The sequence below is a fragment of the Callospermophilus lateralis genome, chromosome 1 (genome assembly GCF_048772815.1).
Source record: "Callospermophilus lateralis isolate mCalLat2 chromosome 1, mCalLat2.hap1, whole genome shotgun sequence".
NCBI classification, from domain to species: Eukaryota; Metazoa; Chordata; class Mammalia; order Rodentia; family Sciuridae; genus Callospermophilus; species Callospermophilus lateralis.
In genome coordinates, this window is record NC_135305.1 from 60,711,100 (window position 1) to 60,738,079 (window position 26,980).

Consider the following 26,980-nt stretch of genomic DNA (forward strand, 5'->3'; position numbering starts at 1 on the left):
AATTTTATTTTTTGAGATTTATGACATTGTTATTAGATATGTATACTTAGTAATATTGGTACTATAATGAAATAAATTAACTTACATATTATCTCACACTATGTGTTGGGGTGGGGGAGGCACTACAGTCTTATTTAACAAAAATCCCTCTTTCCGTTTAATTAGCTATAGTCCTCATGTTGTCAAAAAGAAAGAGATAACAGATTTTGGTGAGGATGTGGAAAAGAGGGAACTCTAGTGCACTCTTGGTAAGAATGCATATTGACTCATCTATTATGAAAACAGTAGGAAGTAGGAAGTTTCTAAAGAAATTAAAAATAAAATTATGATCCAGTTATCACTCTTCTGGGTATAAACCAAAAGGAGACAAAATAATCACTTGATTATTTTATCTGCAATTGGGTGTTCATTGCATTGTTTATTAAAAATAGCCAAGATAGGGAAACAACCTGTCAGTGGACAAATTGGTAAAGAGAATGTGATGTGTGTATACATGTGGGGAGACACACACACACACACACACAATAGAATATTGTTCAGACTTCGAAGTTTTTTCCTCAACATGGATGAACCTGAAGGGTATTATTTAGTGAAGTAAAGCCAGATACAGATAAAACTTTTGCCTGATTTCATTTACATGTAGAACTAAAACCAAGAAAAGTCATCTGTGCAGAATTAGAGAATAAAACAATGATCCCCAGTGGTGCATGAGAAGGAGGAGACATAGGTCAAAGGGGACAAAGTAGGAGATGTGTAGGATGAAGGAATCTGGAGATACAATGTACAATAGAGGACTGCAGGTCATTTAAAATAATGTATTCATTTATAATTTGATCATTCAACACATGTCCAGTAAACATGTGTTGAATGAACAAATGATAAGTAGACAAATTACAGATTGAGTAGTAGGGCAGTACATTGAATAATGTATCAGTATTCTGGACATATATTTCAAAAAAATTCAGAAGAATTATGAATTATTAAAATAATCTTAAAATCTTAGAAATGTTAATCACACTTAACTTTTAGTCTTTGTGTAAAAGGAGTACATATAAGGACTCTACTCTTCGATTAAGGAGAAAGAATTAATAAAATTTATACCAATTCCAGTTCCAATTATGGTATTTAAAACATTTTGTCAATAATGTATGCAGTATTCTGCATTCAGATCTTGTATGTGGCTATGAAAAAAAGATTTGTACCCTATAAGGTGGGAGCTAATGAAGGTTCAGTGCAAGGGCACTCTACAACTGAGCTGCATCACCAGTCCTTTTTTTTTTTTTTTTTTTTTGAGACAAGAGTTCTGCTAAGTTGCCCAGACTTGCTTTGAATTTGTAGTCCTCTGCCTCAGTTGAGTAGCTGGTTTATAGGTGTGTGCCACTATGCCTGGCTAGTGCAAGCAACTTTGAAAGAGGATTTTTTTTTCATATTATTCTCTCAAGGAATATTATTTTCTTACACCTCCATCACCTTTTTATAAAGTTAATTTCAGCTTAGTTTCAGGAATGACCAGGAATAATCCCTCACCATACCATAATCCCTCACCATAAGCCTTTTCTTATCTTTTTCTTTTTTAGTTGGTTACCTGAGGTTTTGGAATCTAATATGGCCTGCTCTGCATCTGTTTCTTCCTCCTCTCAGACCTTACTTCTGTTGGCCTTTGTGGTCCCTATTAACTCATCCACACAGACACCTATCCTCACACTGTTTGTGATTTGACTCTTCCCTGTTAGGTTGCCTTGCCTTTACACAGCTCTGAAGAACCACTAGGCCCTCAAAGTTATGTTCAGGGATGTGTAGATGGATTCACTTTGGACTGGAGGTGGGAAGGGAAGTTTGAGATGGGTATTGAATCAGGAATAAATAAGGAAAAAGCATTTAGCAAATAAGAAACAGTTTATTCACAGGCAGTCTGAATATATTCCTGTTTCTGAAGTATCAGTTCCTATGTTGAAGGATAATCAGATACTGAATTCTGGTCAGTGCCATAGATTTGCTTTACAACCTTCTGCATTGTAGCAGCTGTTTCTCCTGTTAACCTGTCTTAGTCTTCTTATATTGTTCTGTTAAATTGCTTGTCCTTTTCAAGTGTGTGTGTGTGTGTGTGTGTATGTGTGTGTATGTGTATGTGTATGTGTGTGTGTGTGTGTGTGTGTGTATGTGGCAAATATTTTTTCCTGTGTTTTTGAAAAACTTCTTGTTAGAGACCTGGGATTTTATTTTGTTTTTGTTTTTCAATCAATTCTAACTTTTGTGTTCCATCTTCATAGAAAGATAGTCTTCATGTTAGAATTATTTTTAAATTTTCATATTTTTCTAGAATGCCTAGTTTTGTTTTTTATATATATTGTTTTGTACACCTCCATGGAAATGGTGTTTGTTGGTAGTTAAGATCTGAATATATCTTGTAATCTAATTGATTCTTGCCAGTAGCCATTTTTAAAAATAATCATCCCATTTAGGTAAAAATGCTGCTTTAACATTTGATTTGAACACCTTTTTTTCCCTACTGATAATTTTTTTTTTTATTTACCCAACCAGCTACTAGCTAAGTTAATTAACCTCTCTAAGCATGTTTCATTAGAAGAGAAATAATAATAACATCTAATTTGCAGGGTTGTTAGGAACAGACAAAAAGAATATCAAGTGTTTAACACATTCTTTGGTTATAATAGATGCCCAATAAAATGTTTGTTGGTTGTTTTATTATTTACAAGTTTTATACAGTCATTATGGTCAGAATCGCATTATTTTGATTTCTGTTGCTTCATAGGGTTAATTGGCAGCTAGCAGGTAAAAATCACCTCATCCTGTTGTTGTTTTTAACCAGATATGCTTTTAAGCATTTCTCTTCCATGTGAACTTGAGAATGAATTCTCCTCAACTCTCTTGAAAACAAAACATTTTAAAAACCCAGTTGATATTTCTATTGAAATTACATCTTAAATGTAGAGTGATTTGGTGAGAATTGGCTAAAAAGGTGTAAAATTTTAAGAAATAATGATGACTAATGTGCTATGGTTTGCATCATATTTGGCAGTTAGTAGATTTGCAAAGCAGATTATACATTAGTTATTTAAAATGAGAGAAAACAATTTTTCAAGGCTGGCATAGAGCAATCAAATTTTATACCCAATGTCTTTTTAAATTTCCTTGAAATGAGGGTGGTTCATTTGTGAATGATAACATATTGACAACATAGTCTGTTATATTTCTAATAATGTTAAGCTGGAGGGTCATTAGTGTGCCTCAGTTACTGGTTACTTAGAACACTGTTGCACAAAATGTGGTCAGTGGACCAGTGCCTGTCCCAAGAATGTGTATAAAATGAGGACAGAGTAAGGATAAGTATGTATATGGATTTATAGAAATTGACAGTTCTATATAATATAGATCTATATATAAATAATATATAAATAGCAGACTTATATAAATATATAAACATACAAAATATAAAAATGTATATAGATTTCTTTAATTATAGTTTTCTAGTAGTATTAGTTACAAAATAAATTAGAAACAGTATAAACCAAAATACATGCCTTGTCCTTCATAACAGCTGGAAAACCACTTGGAATACCTTATTCTGTAAGCAATAGAAATTTTTCCTTGAATCCACTTAAACAGCATCCATTTCTGCCTCAATTCTTAGTGTTCTCTTGCATAATGCTCACTTTTCTGTAATAAATTTGTAATTTATTTTCCTTATTGAGTTGGTTTGTGTATGTCTGTTTGCCAGATTGCCTTTGAGAAAGGTTGTTATCAGTTTACCTTCCAAGCAACAGCCTATGAGGTACCTTTTCTTAAAGTACTCGGGGTAGCCAAAATTTAGGAGTCTTATATTAAACAAAACAAAATAAAACAAACTTTGCTAATTTGATTTTTGTAAATCTTACATTGATTTAATTTGAATTTTCAATTTTAATACAATTATGTCGCTTTCTTTATCTTCATTGACTAGATTTTATTTCTCTGTGGCTTGTGTTTTATATATATATATACCTACTGGAGTCTTGGTGTTTTGGTTACTATATTTGCTTGTTTGCACATATCTATGTGTTGACCCTTGTCTGTGATAGAAATTTGTTTCATAATTTGCTTATTGTCTTCAATCTTATGGATACATATATAATTTTTCCTCACATTTTTATTGGTACATTATACTTGTACATACTGATAGGATTTGTTAATACATATTTGTACATGCATGCAATGCAGTAGGCAATATAACAAACAATATAATTTGGCCAGTATAACCTCTCCTATTATTTCTTGTATTGTGCTTCAATTTAGAACATCCTCTGTCAACCATAGATTTGATATTTTTAAAGTGTTTTAGGGTAGTGAGTTTTATTTATTTTTTATTTATTTTTTTATTTATTTTTTATTGGTTATTCAAAACATTACAAAGATTGCAGAATCACATCGGTTACACATCCACATTTTTACATAATACCATAATAGTAACTGTTGTATTCTGCTACCTTTCCTATCCTCTACTATCCCCCCTCCCCTCCCCTCCCATCTTCTCTCTCTACCCCATCTACTGTAATTCATTTCTCTCCTTATTTTTTCCCATTCCCCTCACAAACTCTTATATGTAATTTTGTATAACAATGAGGGTCTCCTTCCATTTCCAAGCAATTTCCCTTTTCTCTCCCTTTCCCTCCCACTTCATGACTCTGCTTAATGTTAATCTTTTCCTCCTGCTCTTCCTCCCTGCTCTGTTCTTGGTTGCTCTCATTATATCAAAGAAGACATTTGGCATTTATTTTTTAGGGATTGGCTAGCTTCACTTAGCATAATCTGCTCTAGTGCCATCCATTTTCCTGCAAATTCCATGATTTTGTCATTTCTTAGTGCTGCGTAGTACTCCATTGTGTATAAATGCCACATTTTTTTTATCCATTCATCTATTGAGGGGCATCGGGGTTGGTTCCACAGTCTAGCTATTGTGAATTGTGCTGCTATGAACATCGATGTGGCAGTATCCCTGTAGTACGCTCTTTTGAGGTCTTCAGGGAATAGTCCGAGAAGGGCAATAGCTGGGTAAAGGGTGGTGAGTTTTAATATTGTTTTTTGTGTTTGTTTTTTAATCCCTTTGAAACTTGTATTTGTTCTGTGCATTGAATAAGATTCAACATTTTTTTTCTTATTTACATAACTAATTTTGAATAATCATATCCTTTCCAATTGATTTGTCTTGCTGCCTTAACATAAAAGTGAATTCAGATTTAGAATTGTTTCTCCTATTGACCTATATTAATTCCAGACTGTTCTACATATTATAGGCTTTTAATATCCAATAATATCAGCCCTCTTTCTCCAGTCTTCTTTTTCAAAATGTCTCTAGTTATTTTTAATTTGTTTTTTCTTGATTAATATTTGAATAATTTATTACAGCTCCTGATTTATATTTGAGACATAAAATGAAGGAACTTATACTTTTATGTTGTTTTCGTTTCGAGAAATATCAATATATGCAAAAATGATAGTTACTTGAAAAATAATGTGTGCTTCTAGCACTTCATATTTCTACCTTCCTCATTTCACTTCTTACCACATTCTTCTGTTCTCCATTGACAACAGGTTCTGTTATTCATACAAAGAACATATAAGTATCAATATTCCTTTATTTTATATTTTGAAAATATGTATACATATATAATATTCATGAATAGGCATTAAAATTATATTTGTGTCATACATTTTATCAGTAATTTTCCTTCTTGATATAATGAAGCTTATGCTTCATACTAAATTCACTGCAATTTAGTTAAAATTTTTGCTCTCTGCAATTTAGTTAAAATTAACTTATTTTATTTTTAGGCTTTTTTCCCCTTTTAAACAATCTTATGGAAAAAAAGAATAATGACTGCCTATTTTCTTGCCTCAAGTCTTCTGTACTTAGATTTGTGTTTTTACGGAAAATGTGTGTTTGACACATACTTGTTTCTTAAAGCAACCCTTTAACATCTTATAATGGGCACCATGAGCCATGGTGTGATGAACACATTAAAGTTCTTAAGATTTCCTTAAGGATACAACAGAGCAGTACAGTTGTTTTAAATTTATTGGAGTAAAATGGTATGCTATAGAAGTATGGTAGATTAAATAATGAGAAGTTTTTATCCTATGTGGTTTAAGGTAAGCCATTGAATCAAGATATTCATTTATACGTCAACCTTGACATTAGTCTCTTATTCCTAGGACCCAAAATTCATAGATATCACTATTTTTTAATATTATTTAGCCTATACATTAGAATGTCTTTTTTGATATTTTTTTATGTAAACTCAATCTCTTTCATAAGTTTTGTCTGCTATGTCATCTAGCTTCTGTTTAAATCCCCCAACCTCTGCATTACCTGGTGCAGTGGCACATGCCTGTAATCCTAGCTACTTGGGAGGCTGAGGCAGGAGGATTGCACATTTGAGGTCAGCCTGGGCAACTTGGTGAGACCTTCTCTACAAATTAAAAAACAAACAAAAGTCTGGGAATAGTTCAGTGTCAAATTCCCCTGGATTAAATCTCTAGAACTGAAAGGGGCAAAAAGAAAAAAGGAAAAGTTTTCTGTCCATCTTTTTATTCTTTTAGCTTGCTGTGATCATTAAAGTGTGTTCCCAATATTCAATTGAAAGCTTATATCTATTGTCTTAAGAATGCTCCTTTTTCTGCTCTAAGCTCAACAGGAAGTTTACTCCTTCTTACCTTTTATGATCTTTAATATGTCAGAGGATAGCCATTGTGGTCCTTCAGCATCTCCCCTCCCCCATCCTGAACAGACTCTTGTGGATTTGATCAAGTGGATGATAGCTGCACATATAGTGCACATCACTAAACAGCAAGAAAGTACTGCACACTAGGTGTTCCCTGATTTTCACGGAGAAAGACTGGTTACTTCTCTCTAGACACAATAACATATTGTAATTTCTTTTGAGTTTTCAAAGCAGAGTTATATGTATATGTTATATGGAATTTGCATTCTCTGAACCATCTTATTTTCATTTAGTCCTTAGTAATTTAAAAACATTTTAACTTGGCTACATCCAAGAATTTCTTTCCCTCTTGCTACTCTCAAATAATTTCTTGGCAAATAACATTCCTTTTTCTTTACTTTTTTATTTATATTTTTTAGAGGGGAATGCTGTGAATTGAACAAGGGCCTTGCACAAGCCAAGTGTTCTCTGCCACTGAGCTACACCCCTGCTAGGTGCTCTTTTTTTTTAAATCACCACAAAAAAAGTTTCTGTATACTGATTTACTAGCCTTCGTACCTCCTAATCAAACTTCAATCTTGTCTTTAATAATACCTGCCCTTTTCCTACTGTGTACCACACCCTTTTGGTACCCTCATGTTTGTGTTTATAAATGTTCTTAATTAATTTTAATACAAACCTATGAAGACCTCATTCCTTGTCAAGATAAAATCAGTGCCTCCATTCTACAGTTTTGAAATTTGTTCTGTTTTAGACAATTGCTACTGAGCAATTGTTGACTTACCAATTTAAATGACCATTGGGTGACTTTTTAGCTGTGAAACTTTAAGCAGATTGCCTAACTTCTCTGTGTCCTTGGGCTCTTTTTTGTACAAAACAAAAGATTACATAGAATAATTTCTACAGTGCCTTCCAGCTCAAATTCAGCATCTGAACATTCAGCTACTGACATGGAGGTGAATGTTCTAGTTATTTTTCCAGTAGAATCTATTTTGCATTTTAATACTGTCTATTTTTGAGGTTTAGAATTTGACCTTATGGGATACATATGGATAGTAAAATGGTTACTATTCTGAAGCAAATTAACATATCCTTCATTTCAAATAGTTACATTTTTTGTGACAAGAGCAGCTAAAATATACTTAACAAAAATTTCTGATGCAATACTTTTTTGTTTATTTATATTTCGCATGTTGTAATTATTTCTTTGGACTTGATCATCCTACATGTCTGTTCCTTTGACCTTTGAACTACATCACTTCATTTCCTTTCTCACTTCCTATGTCCCACTTCTGTTGAAGTCTTTCTGTATATTTGACATTGATTCATTCATTTGAATGTGGAGGAAGTTATGCTAAATGAAATGAGCCAGACACAGGAAAAAAAAAAATATTGCATGATCCCACTTGTATGTTGAATCTAAAAAAAGGAAGAGACATTTTTGAATGCCACAGAAAGTGCAGTTTATAAATAGAGCTTCCAAAGTTTCTTCTGCGTTTTCTTTAGGCTTCTTCCTAGAAAGTTAGAGGCAAGAATGATCTCCTGACCTATCCTGGAGGGCATTGGTCTTTCCCTTTCAAAAATTTATTGAAATTATGAATAAAGATACTATAATCAAAATGCATTTAAAAGCATACTTAAGTGAAAAGCATTTTTCCAAACAGAGAAATTATTTGATGTAGTTTAATAAATAAAAATGGTCAAATGTAGAAATTTCTCACATATGAATAAATATTTAGAAAATTGAATAGTCTTTTAATGGAATTGGGTTAGTGGTTTTCAGAATGACTTGAAACCATGATATATGGGGTTTATTAAGGATATTATGCACATGTTGCTTGCTTGCCCATATTTCTCTTGTGATTTACTAAAAAGGGGAACATATGCTTGAATAATATGTTCCCATGCTGAGACTTAATTATTTTTCATGATGAGTTCCAGCCGAAAAGGAAATGCTTCACAAATTGGCAGCAGGATGAATTTACATTGTCAGCTATGAGCTGTGTCACCAACTGCATCTTTTCTTCTGTATACCATATCGTAATGTGTTCCTTCTCTTTATAAGCATTTAGTACCATACATTTATTCTTCCATATCTGTGGGGGATTGGTTCTAGGACCATCATTAGATACTGAAATCCAAAGATTCTGAAGTGTCTTACACAATGGCACAATATTTGCATATAATCTATGCATATCTTTCCATACACTTTAAATTATCTCTAGAATACTTATAATACCTAAATACAATGTAAATCACATATAAATAGTTGTTATATAATATTGTTTAGGGATTAAGGAAAAAAGTTTGTACAGATGCAATTATTTTTTTAAAATATCTTCAATCTGAAGTTTGTTAGATTTGTGGTACAGAAACCATAGAAAACTGAAGGCCATCTGTATCTGGAAGTATGCCCCTTGATAATAATATTTTCCACCCAGTTAACATGTCTGAGGTTAATGAAAACCTCTATGAAGATAGCAGCTTCTCCCTTCCTCCATCCACTTTGAATTAGCTGTGTTATTACCCGTAGGCTAGAGTGATATTATCAAGTATGGTAAGTAGCTTCTACGTACATATACCATTGAGTGAATAAAATGTGTCTATTCTGAATTGACATGTGCTGTATGTGTAAAATACACACCACATTTTGAAGACAATATGTATAAAAATTTGAATTATCTCATAAACTTAATTGTTTACATGTTGAGTTATAATATTTTTGTATATAGGTTAAACAAAACATATTATTAAAATTATTTTCATGTGACCTTTTTTGCTTTTGCTATCTTTTAAGTGGTGGTTAGAAAATTTAGATCGCATTATTGCTTACATTACATTTTTTTTTCTTTGATAGCACTGGTCGTGAGTGGTTGATTACTTGTAGATCAGACTTAATATTAGTAGCCTCATATTTAAGCACAATTTAGCTAACTTTATAGACAGTATTCTCACTTAGAATTTTTTGTCTGTTGTCTTCTGTGTGTGTCTTGAATATTTCTATTCCCAAGATGTGCTTATTTTGTTCTCCTTGCCTGAGTTGGCAAACACCTGCTCCCAACTGCTTCCTCCTTGGTTTTGATGTATATACATTTTAAAGTCTCCTGTGAATCTACAGACCATATTTTTTGTGAAACCTTTCTTGCTTACTCCACATTGATTTTTTCCTTTCTCTTAACATATTTTGCATCTATAAATTACATCAGAAAGCTCACACCTAAATGGATTCTATTTAATGTAATCATTCATGGTGTTTTATGTTTCTTAGATTGAAAACATCTTGAGCAAGAAGGAGCAAGACAAGACTCTTCCTCTATTTTCTCAAAAATGATCATATCTAGTACGCAGGAAAGTGTAGATAGTTAACTCAGATCCCCTTCATGTACCATAACTGAAGAAATTCTGGCAGCTTCCTGGTGCCTTGGTGAATATTGCTAATACCATAAAACATAAGCTCCTGATTTATGATTATACTCTCTTGGTTAAGCTAATTTCTTAAGGGTGTTTTAGAGAGAGAGAAGCTAGGACACTTCTATCAAAATATAAGGAAATTCAATATTGCATTTTTATCTCTAATCTCTCCATTTGTACTTTTTAATCTCTAATGTCTCTTTTTTTACTCTCTAAAAAATGGGTTGTTGAATGTTCAGGATGACGCCCGCCAACTCTTTGTGCTTGCTGGAGCTGCTGAAGAAGGCTTTATGACTGTAGAACTTGCTGGAGTTATAAAGAGATTGTGGAAAGATAGCGGTGTACAAGCCTGTTTCAATAGATCCCGAGAGTACCAGCTTAATGATTCTGCAGCATAGTAAGTAATCATAACTTCTGAACTGCACTATCATGAATAATTACTTGTGAGTCAAATATACCTCCAAGTCAATTTTATTGCAGAATTGGTTGACATATTCTTGTACAACTCAGGATATTCAGGATGACAATATTTTAAAACTTTCTCTTTTTTGTATGTTTATGGATAGGAATGTTTTTATTTCCTGTGTGTTCAGTGGTACCTTAAGAGATTCTTGCTTATGTAAACTTTAATTGAAGCACGCATAACGGGAATGTATCTTGTATATTTCCAAGAAAATAATTGGAATTTCCAAAGTTCACGCTGCATTTGAGTATATGTCTAATTTACTTGAAGCTAGCCAAATGAGAGGGTAAGTGATGTGGGTGCTTTTCATAATGCTAATGATGCCTAAGAAGTGTACTTGTTTAGTGACAGGCACCTAAACTAGGGATCTTTTGAAGTACTGGATGGTGTTCCCAAGATATTTTTTCACTAAGTAAACTACCACTACACCTGAAGGTTGTTTGCTGTATGTGTCCTGACACATGAGCTACTATTTGCAAATACTTATTTATATATATATATATATATATATATATATATATTTTTTTTTTTTTTTTTTTTTTTTTTTAATTTAGAGACAGGGTCTCACTGAGTTGCTTAGTTCCTCACCATTGTGATTCTCCTGCTTCAGCCTCCCCATCCGCTGGGATTACAGGCATGCACCACCACACCTAGCCTTATAGATACTTACATATAAGTTCTTTAGAAAAAAAAGGCTGCCCTAATTTTCCAGGTGGTGAACCCTGAAAGTTTGCAAAGCAAGTTGTGATAAAAACCAGCCAACTTCCTATTTTGTGATATAGCACACACAAAAAATGATATAAAAACAAGAAAACACCAAGTGATTGTTCCATAGTTTGGGTCACATACCCAGAAATGTGAGATATTGCACAAGTAACATTAATTGGTTTCTAAAATATGTATTATGTACTCTTTACTTTCTGATAGTGTTCTGTTTTGCTGAAAGAGTTGTGTTGGCTGTTAGGAACCAAAGTAAGGATTAGCTAGATGAGAACAAATGTTGAGGCTCTTGGTAAATGGCATGCATGTGGTTACAGTGAGCAACAGACTAATGGGGTGTGGACCCAAGTGTCTTATCACATGTTGTTGGACATCCGAGTGTGCCCCATGTGTCCTGTGATTTAATGTGAATTAATAACATGCATCACATCACCCACAGCAATCTTTGTAACCCTGTTTCTTAATTTATACTTTAACTTTCATACTTGTGCGAACACCTTGTTACCTGTGTGGCTTATTGAATATGAGCCAACCTTTCTCACTGGTGTCATCACTTCTACAAGAAAACACTCTTTGGTGTTCTGAGAAGATCCTTGCTCCACTGTTAGGTACTTGTAATACTCTGTACTTTTCCTTCAGAATTACAAATATTTTGAGTTTATTTTATTTTCTTGTTATGTTGTGACTATTTAATCATTTACTGTCTCTGCCACTACACTGAATTCAGTAATGTCTGTTTTTGCCTAACATATCACCATAGCCTGACAGGTAGTTGTCACTCAGACTGATCTTGTTTAATAATAAATGAATTAATAAGCCAAACTTCACACAAGGTAGAAGACAAATTAGAAAAATTACTTAAAGGAAAAACACAACTCTTAAACCATGTTATTTGCTTTGCCACTATCAGTACTTGCTGAAAAATTCAAATTGTAGTGACAATTAGAGATAGAAGATTGCTCTTTGCTAAGCTTAGCAAAAGGAGCTGCTTCAGTAACTAAAAAGTTCTCCTTGGGTGCATAAATTGAAGGCCTCTTCCTCACAATGTGGGGATACTTCCAGGCCTCTCCATCCTCTTTGATCAAGAACCATCTGTTTCAGTGCATGCTGTTTGGACATGCATTGGGAAAGACATGTTGCTTTGGTTATTGTTATATTATTTTTGCTTTTTCTAAACTTAATATGCAATAATGTAGTCAGTTTTCAAGAATGAAGGAAGTCAGAGAAATCTTTTCCTCTGGAGTGCTGACATGTATCTTTAGTTCTGAGTTCTGGACTGGAGGTGGTGTTATCCTGTCATTAGGGCTAAGTATCCATTTGCAGTTTAAACTTGTGATCATTTAAAACTATGTGAGTATTTTTTTTTTTGAACTTTATTTTTTTATGTGATGCTGAGGACCGAACTCAGGGCCTCCCATGTGCCAGGCAAGTGCTCTACCACTGAGCCACACAACACCACCCACAAAGGGAGGTTTTTTTTTTGTTTTTTTTTTTTTAACAATGCCTATTTTTCTTTTCTGTTTTGTTGAAATATAAGTATGCCTATTTTAGGGTCTATTAGAATTATAGCAGTTTTAATAAAAAATGTATCTGAGTAATCAAAGCACATTTTAAATAAGAACTATTTTAAAGGGTTCAATAGTAAAATGTTGGTGTGGTTCATTTGGTTGATTTGTTAAATCATATTTTCTTATGATAAATTGTAACCTTGTATAATATATTGGTACATAAAGTATAATATGTAATACATGTGTATTATACATCATGTAATATATAGCATTCTTATGGCATTAAAGGCTCAGAGAAAATACAAGGGTATTGTTACCACTGTGATAAGATTCTCTTAAATTCAACAAATATAATACTGACTGGTATCACCACATCTACAAGAAATGATCAGCATTTCTAATCCAAAAATCCAAAATCTGAAGCATGTGTGGTTCTACAAATTTTGCTTTGTTTAGGTAACAGGCGTCATCTCCTCTGCATTGTAGTATCCACACCACATATATATACTTGACTGTCTATAACATTTTTGTTACTAATTCAGGATTTGGATAATTTCTCAACTCTATCCAAAATGAATCAAATATTTAGGATGTAGCTCAAGTGGTAGAGCACTTCCCAAACTTCCACAAGGCTCTGGGTTCAATCCCTAGCACTGCAAAGTAACAAACTCCTTTGGTTTTTAAGACCCCGTTCTGAATGACTAAGCATTCTGTTCAGAGTTTAATACCAATTTGCAGTTTCAGTAGTTGGTGTTTCTCTGTGCTTAAATTATTTCTAAGTTATCTGTCTAATGCTGCTGTAGTATTTCAGGACATTTGCAGGGATGCCCACCATGTTCAGCTGACCTCATTTAGGTAGTACAGAGCCTGTAAATGGGGCTACTCTCCAAGAATTAAGACCTCACTGTTTCTATCTCTACTGCTTCTAATAGAAGTGACATGCCCTGTTTTTCACCCCATTATTCATGTTTCTGATTATATTATCACTGTCCATGAATCCTTTACCATTCAGGCCCTTATTAACCTTCCATACCTGGACTTTCTGTTAGTTATTGCCTCTACCACATAATAGTGCAAAAAATAATTTTCATTTTTACATTGCATTATATGGTAACACTACATTTTTGCATCATGAAATAGTTGACATCCTTTGGAGAGAGTATTAGATGAGTGACTAAAATCATTGAGAAGTATAATGTGGGTGTCGGTTTTGAGAGCAGACTATAGGAGTCATGTGCAGTCTTATCCTGCAGATAAGACTAAGAAGCAGCAGTAGGGCTGGGGATGTGGCTCAAGCGGTAGCACGCTCGCCTGGCATGCGTGCGGCCCGGGTTTGATCCTCAGCACCACATACAAACGAAGATGTTGTGTCCGCTGAAAACTGAAAAATAAATATTAAAATTCTCTCTCTCTCTCTCTCTCTCTCTAAAAAAAAAGCAGCAGCATCTCATTCAGCCTTTGCCTAAGGTATCCTCAGTACTTGCACCAAAATTAAAACTTTTAAAATCTTTAACAGAAGAGTAATATAGAACATAAGTACAGTTCATCAAAAAAGTGTAATGAATAATAAGCATAAATTCATGGTGTTCATTAGCATGGGATTTTTTTTTCAAAATTCTCTTTTTCCTTTGGATTACTGAACCTAAAAGACAAAGTGCATGTTTTAAAAATACTAAAAGAAATTGGTCGTTGGAGAATTATAAACAGTTTCATTTCAGTCAGTAGAAATCCTGTAAGATTTAAGACTAAATTGATTGTTTTACATCATTACACAGAAATTAAAAAACATTTCCAGTGATTTCACAGTATGGCTTGCATTAAGATATTATAGTCTTTGTTTTGGATTATTTTTATTGGCAACATTTATGATTTACATGTTGTTTTGTTGTCTGTTTTTTCAGCTATTTGAATGATTTGGACAGAATAGCACAACCAAATTATATCCCAACTCAGCAAGATGTTCTCAGAACCAGAGTGAAAACTACAGGGATTGTTGAAACCCATTTTACTTTCAAAGATCTTCATTTTAAGTGAGTAGCTTCCAAACATATTATTTATAAATTTAGGTATAAAACACATTGCTTTAGAAATAAAAGATAGTAAGTGTTAATAACATTTTTATGCTTAGAAATTGCAGTCAGAAAAACTTTGCACAAATGATTAAACAAAATAATTGGGGGGCAAAAGAGAAGCATTCATATAAGGAATGTTATAAGGAATATTTTCATTTTTATTTAAGAAAAAATGCCAGATAAATGCCTGTAATTTTTACAGTGGTTTAAATGAAAATAGTATTTTGGCTTTTATTTCTGAACAGAAACTACTGGGAAATATTGCCCTCTGGTTTTATCAATAGACTATTTGCTTATTTATGGAAATGTTTGAAAAGAAGGGTGGCTTTTAAAATTTTTCAAGAAAAATCTTATTCATAGCCAAGTGATATTTGCACTATTTCATGATGAGAAATGTTTACTTAAAGTGTACTGAATATTAACTTCCTGAGGTCTGAACAGAGAAGCACTGAATTTTAGCTTTTAATGGGAGGGCTCTTAGAGTTCCTTTAGTTCTGTTCCCTCATTTTATAAGGAACCAGGCTCAGGGAAGGTCAGTAAAACATTGCATACAAATTTCCAGAATTGGATTTCTCTTTTTCCAATAAATAACTATTTTCAAGATCAGAGAAAAACTGTTGGACTTAAGCAAATATAATGTTATAATTTGTAAATTCTTATTTTATCTGTATGGTCTTTTCATCAGTTACCTTCATCTAGTTTTCCCTGTCGAGTCATCTGCTATTTTATCTAATTTTTCCACTTAATAATTCAGAACTCACCCAGTCAGAATTGTTGTATGTGTGCATTGTTGCTCATCAATTCTATGCACCTTATTCCAGTTAAAGTAATAACAATAAGATAAAGGAAAATGAGGTTTTATATCCTGTACAAAGATATGTGCATGAGTAAATGATTTAACACCACAGAATTTTCTACTGACATAAAACTTCTATGTTTTCATAAAAATCCCAGACCACTGTGGTTTTACTTGATCTGAAAAAAATATATATACTGGTTTAAAAAAAATAGCTATTCCTTTCTTTCCCCCTTGTATTATCCATTTCCATACTTTAAAGCTATATGAAGAGGGCAGCAAGTTAAAAAAAAAAACTAGCTTCTCATAATTCAAATTCATTTAAAATGTCATATTTCCTAAGTGCCATTTAAGTGCCCAGCAGAAGGGAAACTGAACACCAAGCCCTTGAACAGCTTGTGAGGCCCTTCACAGAGTCAGAGCCTAAATCTCACCAACACAACAGTCACATTATTCACACTCAGGAAAACCCACATGTTCCCTGATCCATATAAATATTAGCTAATAAGTAGTATTGGATAGAAAAAAAATGCTAAAATTAAACATGTGGATATGTGGATTTTATTTTTATTATTTTTCTTAGTTTAATATGTAGAGTTTTTTGTCTCTTTGGTGTGATTTTTTGTTTTTAAATCCAAGAAGGTTGAGATTCATTTTCAGGAAGATTGCAGCTGCAGTCATGCATAAGGTGCAGTCAGGTGCTGCTGTACACCTGCAGAGCTTTGCAGACAGCCTGACTCAAATTGAGCATGCACCAGTTGTCCCTGTAAAAATAAATAAATAAATAAATAAATAAAAATGCCTTTGTGCTCTGTTTTAAGGTTTTCATAATCTTTATGCTACATGTCTTTTTTTAGAGTTCAGTTTTTAAAATACTATAAGAGTTTAGATAGATCATTTGTTTTGTACTTGTGATAGATTTGTTTTTCAAATTGTTACTGAAGATTTTTATATTCTTTGTAAAAACTCAAACTTTACAAGACTATATATATATATATATATATTCCCTTAGCTTTTATCCTTCTCCATCCCCATAGTTCCAGAAATGTAGAATCAAAAATGAAAAACAAAAGATTAAAAGTAAAAAAAAAAAAAACAACCAACCAACAAATTGTTCAGTAATTATGTCAAAAATAATTTGGCTTACAAAGAGTATCCCATATTGTTATTATTTTCTCTTTTTTTTTACTTTGATTGAAAATGTTTTGATTCAAGATAATCATTCTAAAATAGGGCTTTAATATGAATTATGGGTTAGACTAATGCTCTGAAATGATAATGACAGTAAAGCAGAATTTCTAAAAACATTAACAAAATGTTCCAAGCCAGAGATAAAAATCATTGGTTCACTTCCTAAAGAAAGCTTAACTGTTACAAGCTGAAAGCACTGTTAAATATTTGCAACTATACCTCTGATTGCTTCCACAGCTATCTGAAAGAGAATACACTTGTTACTTCCTTTTCTTACTGATTTATCAGTGGTTCAAGGAACTGAGTTTTTTAGAGAACAAAAGTTCCATTTCAGTTTTCCATGTCCTCTTTTATCCACCAAAAAAAAAAAAAAAAAATCATTGCTGTGCTTTCTGAAATGAATACTCAGATCATAGCTAGTTTGTCTGGCAGTGTTAACTGTGCTTGATTCATGAAGCGGTCTAATTTTGTGTGTGTGTGTGTGTGTGTGTGTGTGTGTGTGTAAGGGTACCAGAGATTGAAACCAGGGGCGCTTAGGCACTGAGTCACATATCCCTAGCCCTTTTCTATTTTATGTATTTTGAGACATGGCCTTATTAAGGTCTCACTAAGGCTTTGCTTAGGGCCTGTCTAAGTTGTTGAGGCTGACTTTGAACATGCAACCCTCCTGCCTTAGCCTCCTGAGCCACTGGGATTACAGGTGTGCACCACAGCACCCAGAGCTTATTTCACTGTTAAGCCCCAGAGTCATGTTGAGCTACTGGTGTTCTCTTTCCTTGAATTACTTACTGTCTTATGGTATACTACTGTACTTGTCAGATGCTTAATGACCATGTGATATGTCTGATCTGGGAACTGTCATCATATTTATCTTAAAACTATTAAGTGATTGTTAACTTTAAGGAAGTTTACTGTTAAAAAGAGAATTTATGTTTTTAAATTTAGTGCATCTTACTTTCTGATTTTTTTTTACTTGTTTTGTTAAAGATTGTGTTCTTATAAATTATTTTGATATAAGTTTATATATAAGCAAGTAAGGATTCTAGGTCTAAGTTCTCCTATTAAGTAGCTGTATAAATAATATGTATTAATAAAAAAAGTCCAATGAGGAAAATGAGGCACCAAGAATAGAAAGAAGGGTGGACGGACACAGTTAATACAGATGTATCCCATCAATTTGTACAATTATGTGTTAATAAATAAATTTTAAAAATAATATATATTAATAATTATAGTTTAAAAAATATCTTAGAATTTCTATCAGGATATTCCCCCCCCCCAAAAAAAAAAGGATTCTTAACAGAGAGTCTATCACAGCCTTGATCTTGGTCAAATGCTTAAAGATAAAGCAAATTTTTGCCTATTTAAAAAAATATCACAAAGGTTAAAACTGTAAATGATGACAAAGGATAATGGCAAATGTTAAATCAGTTACTTGATACTTAAGGGCAAGCTGACTGTGAAATTCACTTTTCATCCTAGTTAAATGTACTTTAAGTATTTTTTTTTTCAGACCACACTCTTCACTTATTTAGGTAAAATCTAGCTGCATGTTTTAAAACTGTCATTTCAACATCAAGCATGTCCTAAGATCAGTGAAGTTGACTCTCACCGTGATTCCCAGGAAGTCCATTTACGTTGCTCCATTTGGGCTCCTTGGGTGAGGTATATTTTAATGGAAAGTATTTAATTAGTAATTAGTGCTCTGGTTTATTGACTTACAAAATAAACACAGGTTTTTCTAGAACTTCAGATAAATTTTGTCTTTATTTGAGTTCTGTTAAATTATTAGCATGGCTAATCTATGATTCCAACTTTGCTCCCCCCCAACCTTTGTTTGTTTGTTTGTTTGTTTTGGTACTGGAATTGAATCCAGAGATGAGTAACCAATGTGACCACTGAGCTAAGTCTCCTGCCTTTTTTTTTTTTTTTTTTTTTCAGTTTTGAGATGGGATATTGCTAAATTGCTTAGGGCCTCACTAAGTTGCTGAGGTTGAACTTGGAATCCTCCTGCCTCACCCTCCTGAGCCACTATTCTGCCATCACCCAGCCCAACTTTTCTTTTTCTTTTCTCCTCATTGGAGAATGGATGAGGGCAGAAACATGTTTAGAATGATTCTGCTGGGAACTCTCTATGCAGTCATCATCTTGTAGTTCCAGTGTATTTCATGTTATAATTCTTTGGTTTTAACCAAAGAGTTAACTAAGGTTCAAATTTCTTTGTGTGTTTGGCATTAACAAATTCAAAATGAGGCAATAGGGCATTTATTTTAATTTAAGAATTTATATTATCATCTCTCTGAATGGACATTTATTACCCATGCCCATGTGGTTTACTTTAATTAAAGAATCAACAGTTTTAGTAAACCGTTTTCAGATACAGTGTTAATGCATCCTTCTATTAGAAAATTTGCATAGTGTACGATAAATATATAATCCTTTACTATAAATGTGTAATAGGTTTTGGAATATAGTGTTCTGCTTATAAGTGTGAAATCCAAGTTGGTCAGTTCTGTACTGCTCAGTCTTGATCACAGTGGTATTAGGTGACAGTCCAAGGACAGGTAAGCACACATCTCAGGGTATTCAGCCTCCCCTCTATTCTTCTCTCCAGAAACCCAGTGAAAACTCAAATTCATTCCCTATTTGATGCTAGTCAAAAGTCTTATCTTTTTTTATGGAGAACATACTACTTTTTTGTTTGTTATTCTTTTAAACAATAGAGGGATTCATAATTTTAAAAAAACATATTAAATAATTAGGATATTTCTGTCTTCTTTGTCGAACAATGAATAATGCTTTGTATTTTATCTGCCTTTTCATGGAACATTTAAGACTGATAAAAATTAGTGGTTCTTCCAGTGATTATCTTCATCTCTCTCTCCCTAAATGCTACTGAACTGTTAAGCAAAGTCCAGTCATTTCTGATCTCAATTCCCAGTTGTTATTCTTTGATTTAAGAACTAATTGACTTTCAAACATATGTTCCCCAGACCAGTAGTATCGCGTCTCCCACCTATTGATTCTCATTCACTGAAGTTTGAAAATCACTGGCTTAGACCAAAAGATCTTTGTTCATAAGAAATACATGAAGGATCCTCATTTAGTTATATTTCATTGATTAAATATATACATTGAAGAGCTTTCTTCTGTAGTCAAATTACTTATTAAATAACGACTAAAGTTCTTTCATATTTAAGTTTTCCACAAAGTAACTGGTAGATCTGCATTTTGAACATAACAAAGTCTATTATTCCTTTAAAGTATTAATATTCTTTAGGCATGGTTTATTTATTCAGACCATAAAGATTTGTGAAGTACTTGCTATGTGTGTTCAATGTTCGGATGTAAAGTGAACAAAAAAGAGAAAATTCTTCATCTTTACATTCTTGGGGTAGAACTGGGGTGTGGAAGAGAAAATAAATTATACAAGTTGAATATTTATGAGATGAGCAATAGGGAAAAGAAGAATTTATAGGAAAAAAAAAATACTTGGTAAGAGGATCTGCTCACTTCCCAGGCTGCCATGACAAATTAACATAAAGTAGGTACCAAAACAAGTAGAAATTTATCTTCTCCCAGTTCTGGGAGTTAGAAAGTTGGAATCAATATGTCAGCTAGGCTTTGTGCCCTCTCAAAGCTCTAAGAAAGAATCTCCTCTCCTCTTCCTAGCTAATTGCTGGTAGTGGCTGGCAATTCATGGCATTCCTTGGCTTGTAGCTATATCACTCCAGTATTTATCTCTTTTCAGGAGTCCTTCTTCCCTGTGTGTGTGTGTGTGTGGTTCCCTTTTGCTTAATAATTCATTCCTCAGCTTACCTTTCTGCTCTTGTTTTACTGTGAGCACCAGAGAAAAATAGAAAAATAGAATTGAACCTTTCACACTTTTCTTTACAAATATCTTTCACTGTACATCTACAATCATTGCTTACAAGTTCTGTCTTCTACTCAATTCAGCCAACTGGTTATCATTTTACAATGTATAACATGTCCAGCAGCCCGCCTTTGGTACCAGCTAACACTAAATTGCTTTGGGCCTCACTAAGTTGCTGGCTTTAAACTTTCGATCCTCAGCCTCCCAAGCCACTGGGATTACAGGATATAATGTGTTTTTGTTTCTTTTTAAGACCTCGTTAAAAACAGCCTCAAGGTTAATCTGTCTATGAGCATTCTGTTCATGGCAATATCTTCATTCTCTAAAACAATGAAAGATTTCCCACTGTTCACTTCCATCTGAGTCTTTAATGCCTGTATTTCTATTACCTGTATCTTCAAAATAGTCTAGATTTTTGTTTTCTTTTTTTCCCCCTGTGAAGTGCTTCAGGATTCTTCTACTTGCTGTTCATCTTCCAATTCCAAAGCTACTTACACATTTTTAGCACCCCTGTCTTGGTACCAGTTTTGGTATCCTCCGGAGAAACAGAACCAATAAGTTGTGATTATTTCAAGGAATTGACTTCCATGTGGTGATGCTGATGGCCTGTAGTGCAGGTTTACAGGCTCAGAGACAGGCTATTGTGCAGTCTTGTGGAAGAGTTTCATTTTATTCTGAGAAACCTCAGTTTTTGCCCTTAGCCCCTTTTGACTTGATTGCAAGAGACTTGTCCATATTATTGAGGACAGTCTTCTTGACCTAAAGTCAGCTGATTATAGATGTTAACTGCACCCAGAACATTCCTTCACAGCCGCAACTAGAGGAGTGTTTGATTAAATAACTGTAATAGTTTAGTCAAGGTGATAACACAAAAGTCACCAGCACAGAGAGAAAATGTGGGATGGGTTGAGGTGGATTGTTATAATGAAAAGACAGAGAATAGGTAACATTTGATCAGAGTAGTTTTCTAAGAAAAGGCTATATCTCTGGCTATCTATTATTTTCAAGTCAGGTTCTAAAGCAATGTTACAAATGTTTATGCAATTAAGATAAATATATTTTCTTTTACTTTATTCTTGTTTGACCTTTATTGCCGTTTTTTGCATCTTATCCATTTTGTATTCTATCCTTTTTTGTTGCTGTTGTTTCTTATCCATTTTGACTTATGTGGTAGAATTCTTTTGTTATGTGGCACACTTTAATGAAAAATTTCTGGCTAACCAAAACAAAGGCTGCATTTTTAAATGATGATAAAAGTAACAATAGTAGTTGATGTGCTCAGAGTTGGTTTATAGGCCAATACTGCTCTGTAGGGAAACTTCTTTTTGCCTGGGAATTAAACAAGGGACTGTTTTAATTAGTGCACCATCTAGATAAATGGAGCTTTTAAAAATGTACCAGTTTGCATGGTGTTTCCATTATATAAGTGGTTATTTCTAGGTTGCATAATGTAGTCTATGCAAATTTAAACTTTTGCTTAACTTTATAATCTCTTGCCAGGAAAAAGAGGAAAAGGCCACTGTCGCTATGCAGTTTGAAAGTGTTATTACCTCGTTCACTTACCTGTAATGGTCCGCTATTGTATATTGTGTAAAAACTGAGGGTTTTTTTTTTTCCCCACTCCAAATTCCACGACTATTCAGTAGGTCCACCATTTATTTAATATTTTCAGTTCTCGTTTTTTTTCATACCATAATTTTATTTTTCCATCTAGGCAAGTTTTTTGCCCTTATTTGAATTTGATTTGCTTATCCTACATTTTCCTACCTGGAATTGTTTCTCCTTTACATGAAAGTAATAACATACTGGTTCTTGCCTCTGAGAGAAACTCACAGTAGGAAGTGGAAGTCATGCTCTCTGCCCCTAATGTTCCATGACTGGCAAATTGAATTTGTACTCTTTGATCTTTGTATTCCCCAGTTCCTTCATGTGACTTCTCAGTGTTTACATGTAGGACAGTCCTTTCATTTGTATTTGCTTTAATGTCCTAAGTGTTCTCATATGTTAATGAATGTCTTGTTTGTTGAGGGTGTTTATTTTTATTAGAGATACCCGCTTTGCAATCAAAGATGTAAAAAAAAAAAAAAAAAAACCAGACATTTTTCCCTTTGAGAAAACCAATTTGTGACATTGTTTTCCTCCCACTCAGTCCTTTTCTCCTTTCTTCCCATCCCACATTCCTCCAGCTGTTTGGAGCATTTTTACAGAGCCCCTTGGAGCTTTTGAACATGTAAGGGATGTCAACTCATGATTTTTGCTCTTGCAGAATGTTTGATGTGGGAGGTCAGAGGTCTGAGCGGAAGAAGTGGATCCACTGCTTCGAGGGAGTGACAGCCATTATCTTCTGTGTGGCCCTGAGTGACTATGACCTGGTTCTAGCTGAAGATGAAGAAATGGCAAGTACAACCCTTTTTGAAGCTTGAGCATGAAATATGCAGAGCTGGAGATGGTGTTGCCAAGAACTTTTCTGAGAAAAATTCTTGAGAAATTCTTGCTTATGCCTAAATTATTTGAAAGTTCAGGCTCTTTTCTTCAACTTTTCTGTTTGCATAATAAAAGGAAAGAATGCTAAAGAATCACAGATGCATCTTGAAGAGATTGAGAGTCAATTTTACCTCAACCCTGTATGTTTAACTGTGCATTTCCAATATGCTGTACTTACACACTAAATGAAAGTAAAGTTAGGTCCATTATAATCCAAGATTCATTTTTTCTTGTTATTTCTGCCAGTTTAGTAATCTTTGATGTGTGCTGTGCTTTGTAATTTTTAGATATGTTTCATTGCCATTAATTTGGAGAAGTAGAAATAGAAATTTAAACTATTACTTTAAATTAACTTTAATGCAACATGGGGGAAATAAAGAAGAGATAGGCTCAGTTTGTGTTTTTAAAATCAAGTATATACAATTATATTGCAGTAGGTACAGTGCAACACTACACTTTCTTTCATTTCAGCTCTATAAAATATCTCAGTGTCCCTGCTGAATACAGACCCTGGAAGGGCAAGAAACAAGAATTGAAAGTCTTCTTTCTTTGAATTTTACTTGTTAAATTTAATTTATTAATCTTTAAAAGCTCCACTTACCTCTTAATGAAAACAGAGGTGACATCTATAATCATAAATTCTTTTCAGATGTTCACTGTTGGGCAGCAGATTATAACATCCTGCATCAGGATGTTTCCAGGCATAGCACAGAACTCACAGCGAACACTCAGCAAGTAATTATTGAGTGCAAAAAGCCATGAGACACCTGTCTCACCTAAGATCAAAGTGTGCTTGTTCTGAAATGGTAGAAATGCATTTTAGTGGAGAGTTACCTCTTTTTCAACTAATAAGCCCTGTTTTATTGAACATTGTGTTTTCTAAAAATAGTCATCCAGATCCTTTCTGTTAATAAAAACTTGATTTTATTTTTTATTATAGAATCGAATGCATGAAAGCATGAAATTATTCGACAGCATATGTAACAACAAGTGGTTTACAGATACATCCATTATACTGTTTCTAAACAAGAAGGATCTCTTTGAAGAAAAAATCAAAAAGAGCCCCCTCACTATATGCTATCCAGAATATGCAGGTATTTTGCTTTTCTTTGAATAACTTAACATGTCATATATTTCTAAGTAAAGCCTTCCCTACGGCAAGATTTCAGTTGATTTAAATCTCTCAACTTGGTAATCCTTATACCTTGAGGGGATATTATTTATCAAACTGCATTTGAGCACAAGATGTGGGTGAGATTACTGAAAATGTGTTCATTTTATGGAAAAGCGGATTGATAGATAATTTTCAGTGATGACTACAAGTCTTCATAAAGTTAAAATATTGGTTTGTTCATCCAGGAAACAGATCCCATGAGAGGTATTGTGGGATGCACATAAATAAAACATGTCTCTGCTCTCTGTCTGAACTCAAAGACTGACATACTCATAAACAGACAAGAGCAGTGCACCATACCACTAAGAAGGAACATGGGCATTCTTATAAGGAATCGGCGAGACAGCTGTCTCTGGTTCCATCAGAGAAGGTTCATCAGAGAAGGTTTCTTATGAAATCTAAACTTCAATAACGAGACTGTTGATGATGCTTTAATTTCACTACCATGGGAAAAGCACTGGGAGTGAAAAAAAAAAAATAGACTTGAAGTACAATTCTAGCTTTTTCAAAACTAGCTCCTTGACGTTGAACAAGACTTACAATTTATCTAGGCTTCAGTACACCATCTGTAAAATCAGGAATTGGGTTCATACATTGTTTTGAATCTAGTCTGGCCCCTCCTAACCTGCAATCAGGAGCGAGCACTGGGAATAGAGCTACTTACCCTCCCACACTTACCATCTTACAGCTCCTCTCTTACACAGTTATTCAGTTCTCATCTGTTTTACACATTGGGCTTTTGAATAAGATTTTATTTTAGTAAAGAGAACTCTGTGCTTTAATTGTAAAAGTTATAGCTACCACTGACTTAAATAATCTCTAAATGGAAATATTCTGAAGAGTTTATTACTTAACCCTTGTCTAGTCTTTCCTACTTAAAAAAAAAAGAAATCTCAAGAACTATTTCATTATAAACAACATTTTTAGTCCATCTTAATAATAATTAATAGTTGTATCATCAATAACTGCCATTTCCAGGCAATATTAGGCAATCCTGTGTGTCAGTACTTGGGTTGCTCAGTTCATATAAGTGTGAATGCTTGAGCTTGACAAACCCATAGAGGTTAGTTCCAGACCCAAGTCGATTGCTCTCCTGCATCCAGACCACTAATAATGAGACTACATTTAATCAAATTCTCTGTGGAAGCAAAAGGGAAATACTGCTCATTATTATAGCACTTTTTTATGTGTTGTGAAGCTATACTTTGGTTCACAATAATTTTATACAGTGACTTGCTTAAAAACTTTTGCTTTTGGAAAGTCATGTTATCCTAAGTTACCTTATTCAGAAAGATTTTTAGTGCTTATTAGGAATAAAATTATTTATTGTTCAAATTCCAAGATTGGAGTAATTCAGAATAAGGTAGCTCAGTTTTCCCTTACTTGAACATGTTCTTCAGTTTATTTTTTATTGTTTTTTTATGTTGAAGTAGCTATTATGTATTAATTCATAAAAAAGTTTCCAAATTAGTCCATAAATATTGTATACCTATAGCAATTTTACAGCAACCAAGCATGTACTTGTTAGCCCTTTCCTTGCCAGGTATACAATGTGTTCAAGAATTTTTGCTTATGTTGTCAAATTAGCAAGAATTCCTGATTTCAGAATCTTTGCCCACAAAGATTTATTAGATCATTATTTCATATTTCAGTGTTAAGATTATAATTTAAAATCTGCACTGCATGCTGTAAGTATTGATTCAGTTGCAGCTTACTTCAGCTTCAGTTCTCATTCTTATGGCTGTTGCTTCCTATGGAACAAGCCTATCTGGCCCCCAAGCCACACCCTCATTTGTATCTCCAGCCTCTGCCTACTCCTGTGCTCTCTTCCTCTACCTCTTTTTCCTGTGTTGCCATTTCACTGGATTCCATCTGCAGTCCTGCAGTCCTGCAGCACTCTGCCTTTTCGCAGACTTATCTGTTCTCTGACACATTCTTGTCAACTTGAATTTCTCTCTGGAGCCCCAGGCTTGAATTAACAACTGCTGGGTTCCCTCTACATTTCTTAGCACCTGAAATTCAAACTAAGCTCATATTTTTTACTCAGATCCCTTTTAATTATATCATCAACTTCTCAGTTCTCCATTCTTAAAAATGTTCTTATTCCTTTTTTGTATACTCATTTTTGTTTAGGAAAGTTCCGTCACGTGTTCAGAAATACCTATCACCTTGAAGCCCACACTTTGCTGTTATTTTCTTAAGATTTAAAGTCAGATTAAGAAATGTGCTCATTGGCTCAGTCTTGTAACTTGTAGCTCTTTGGTATAGTAATTTAACCAACTACGCTAAATATTTATAGTCAGTGAGCACTTAGTGTAAGCTCTTTCTCCAAAACATATTTTTAATGAAGGGGTTATAGTAATTTCCTTGGTCCAAGCAGACACTGTTCATTGCTTCAAAATTTCAGAGCACTAACCTTATTATGCTGTAATAAGATAAAAATTGATTTGTTAAAATACATGATTATCTTCTAGCAATATCAGAATTCAAATGTAAACTTATTCAAGTTTTACTACTTCTTTGTCCTTTATATAATGAGTTCTGTAAGCCCAGCATCCCTATGGATTT

General features: G+C 33.6%; 1 protein-coding gene across 1 annotated transcript in view; it reads left to right on the forward strand.

The window, feature by feature from the left end:
• The window catches only part of Gnai1 (G protein subunit alpha i1), an 87,148-nt gene that overhangs the window by 56,406 nt on the left and 3,762 nt on the right, over window positions 1-26,980 (forward strand). The window contains exons 4-7 of the mRNA XM_076835040.2: window positions 10,370-10,527; window positions 14,723-14,851; window positions 23,021-23,150; window positions 24,179-24,332. Of these exons, the coding sequence (XP_076691155.1) occupies window positions 10,370-10,527; window positions 14,723-14,851; window positions 23,021-23,150; window positions 24,179-24,332 (571 nt within the window). The remainder of the gene's footprint in view (window positions 1-10,369; window positions 10,528-14,722; window positions 14,852-23,020; window positions 23,151-24,178; window positions 24,333-26,980) is intronic.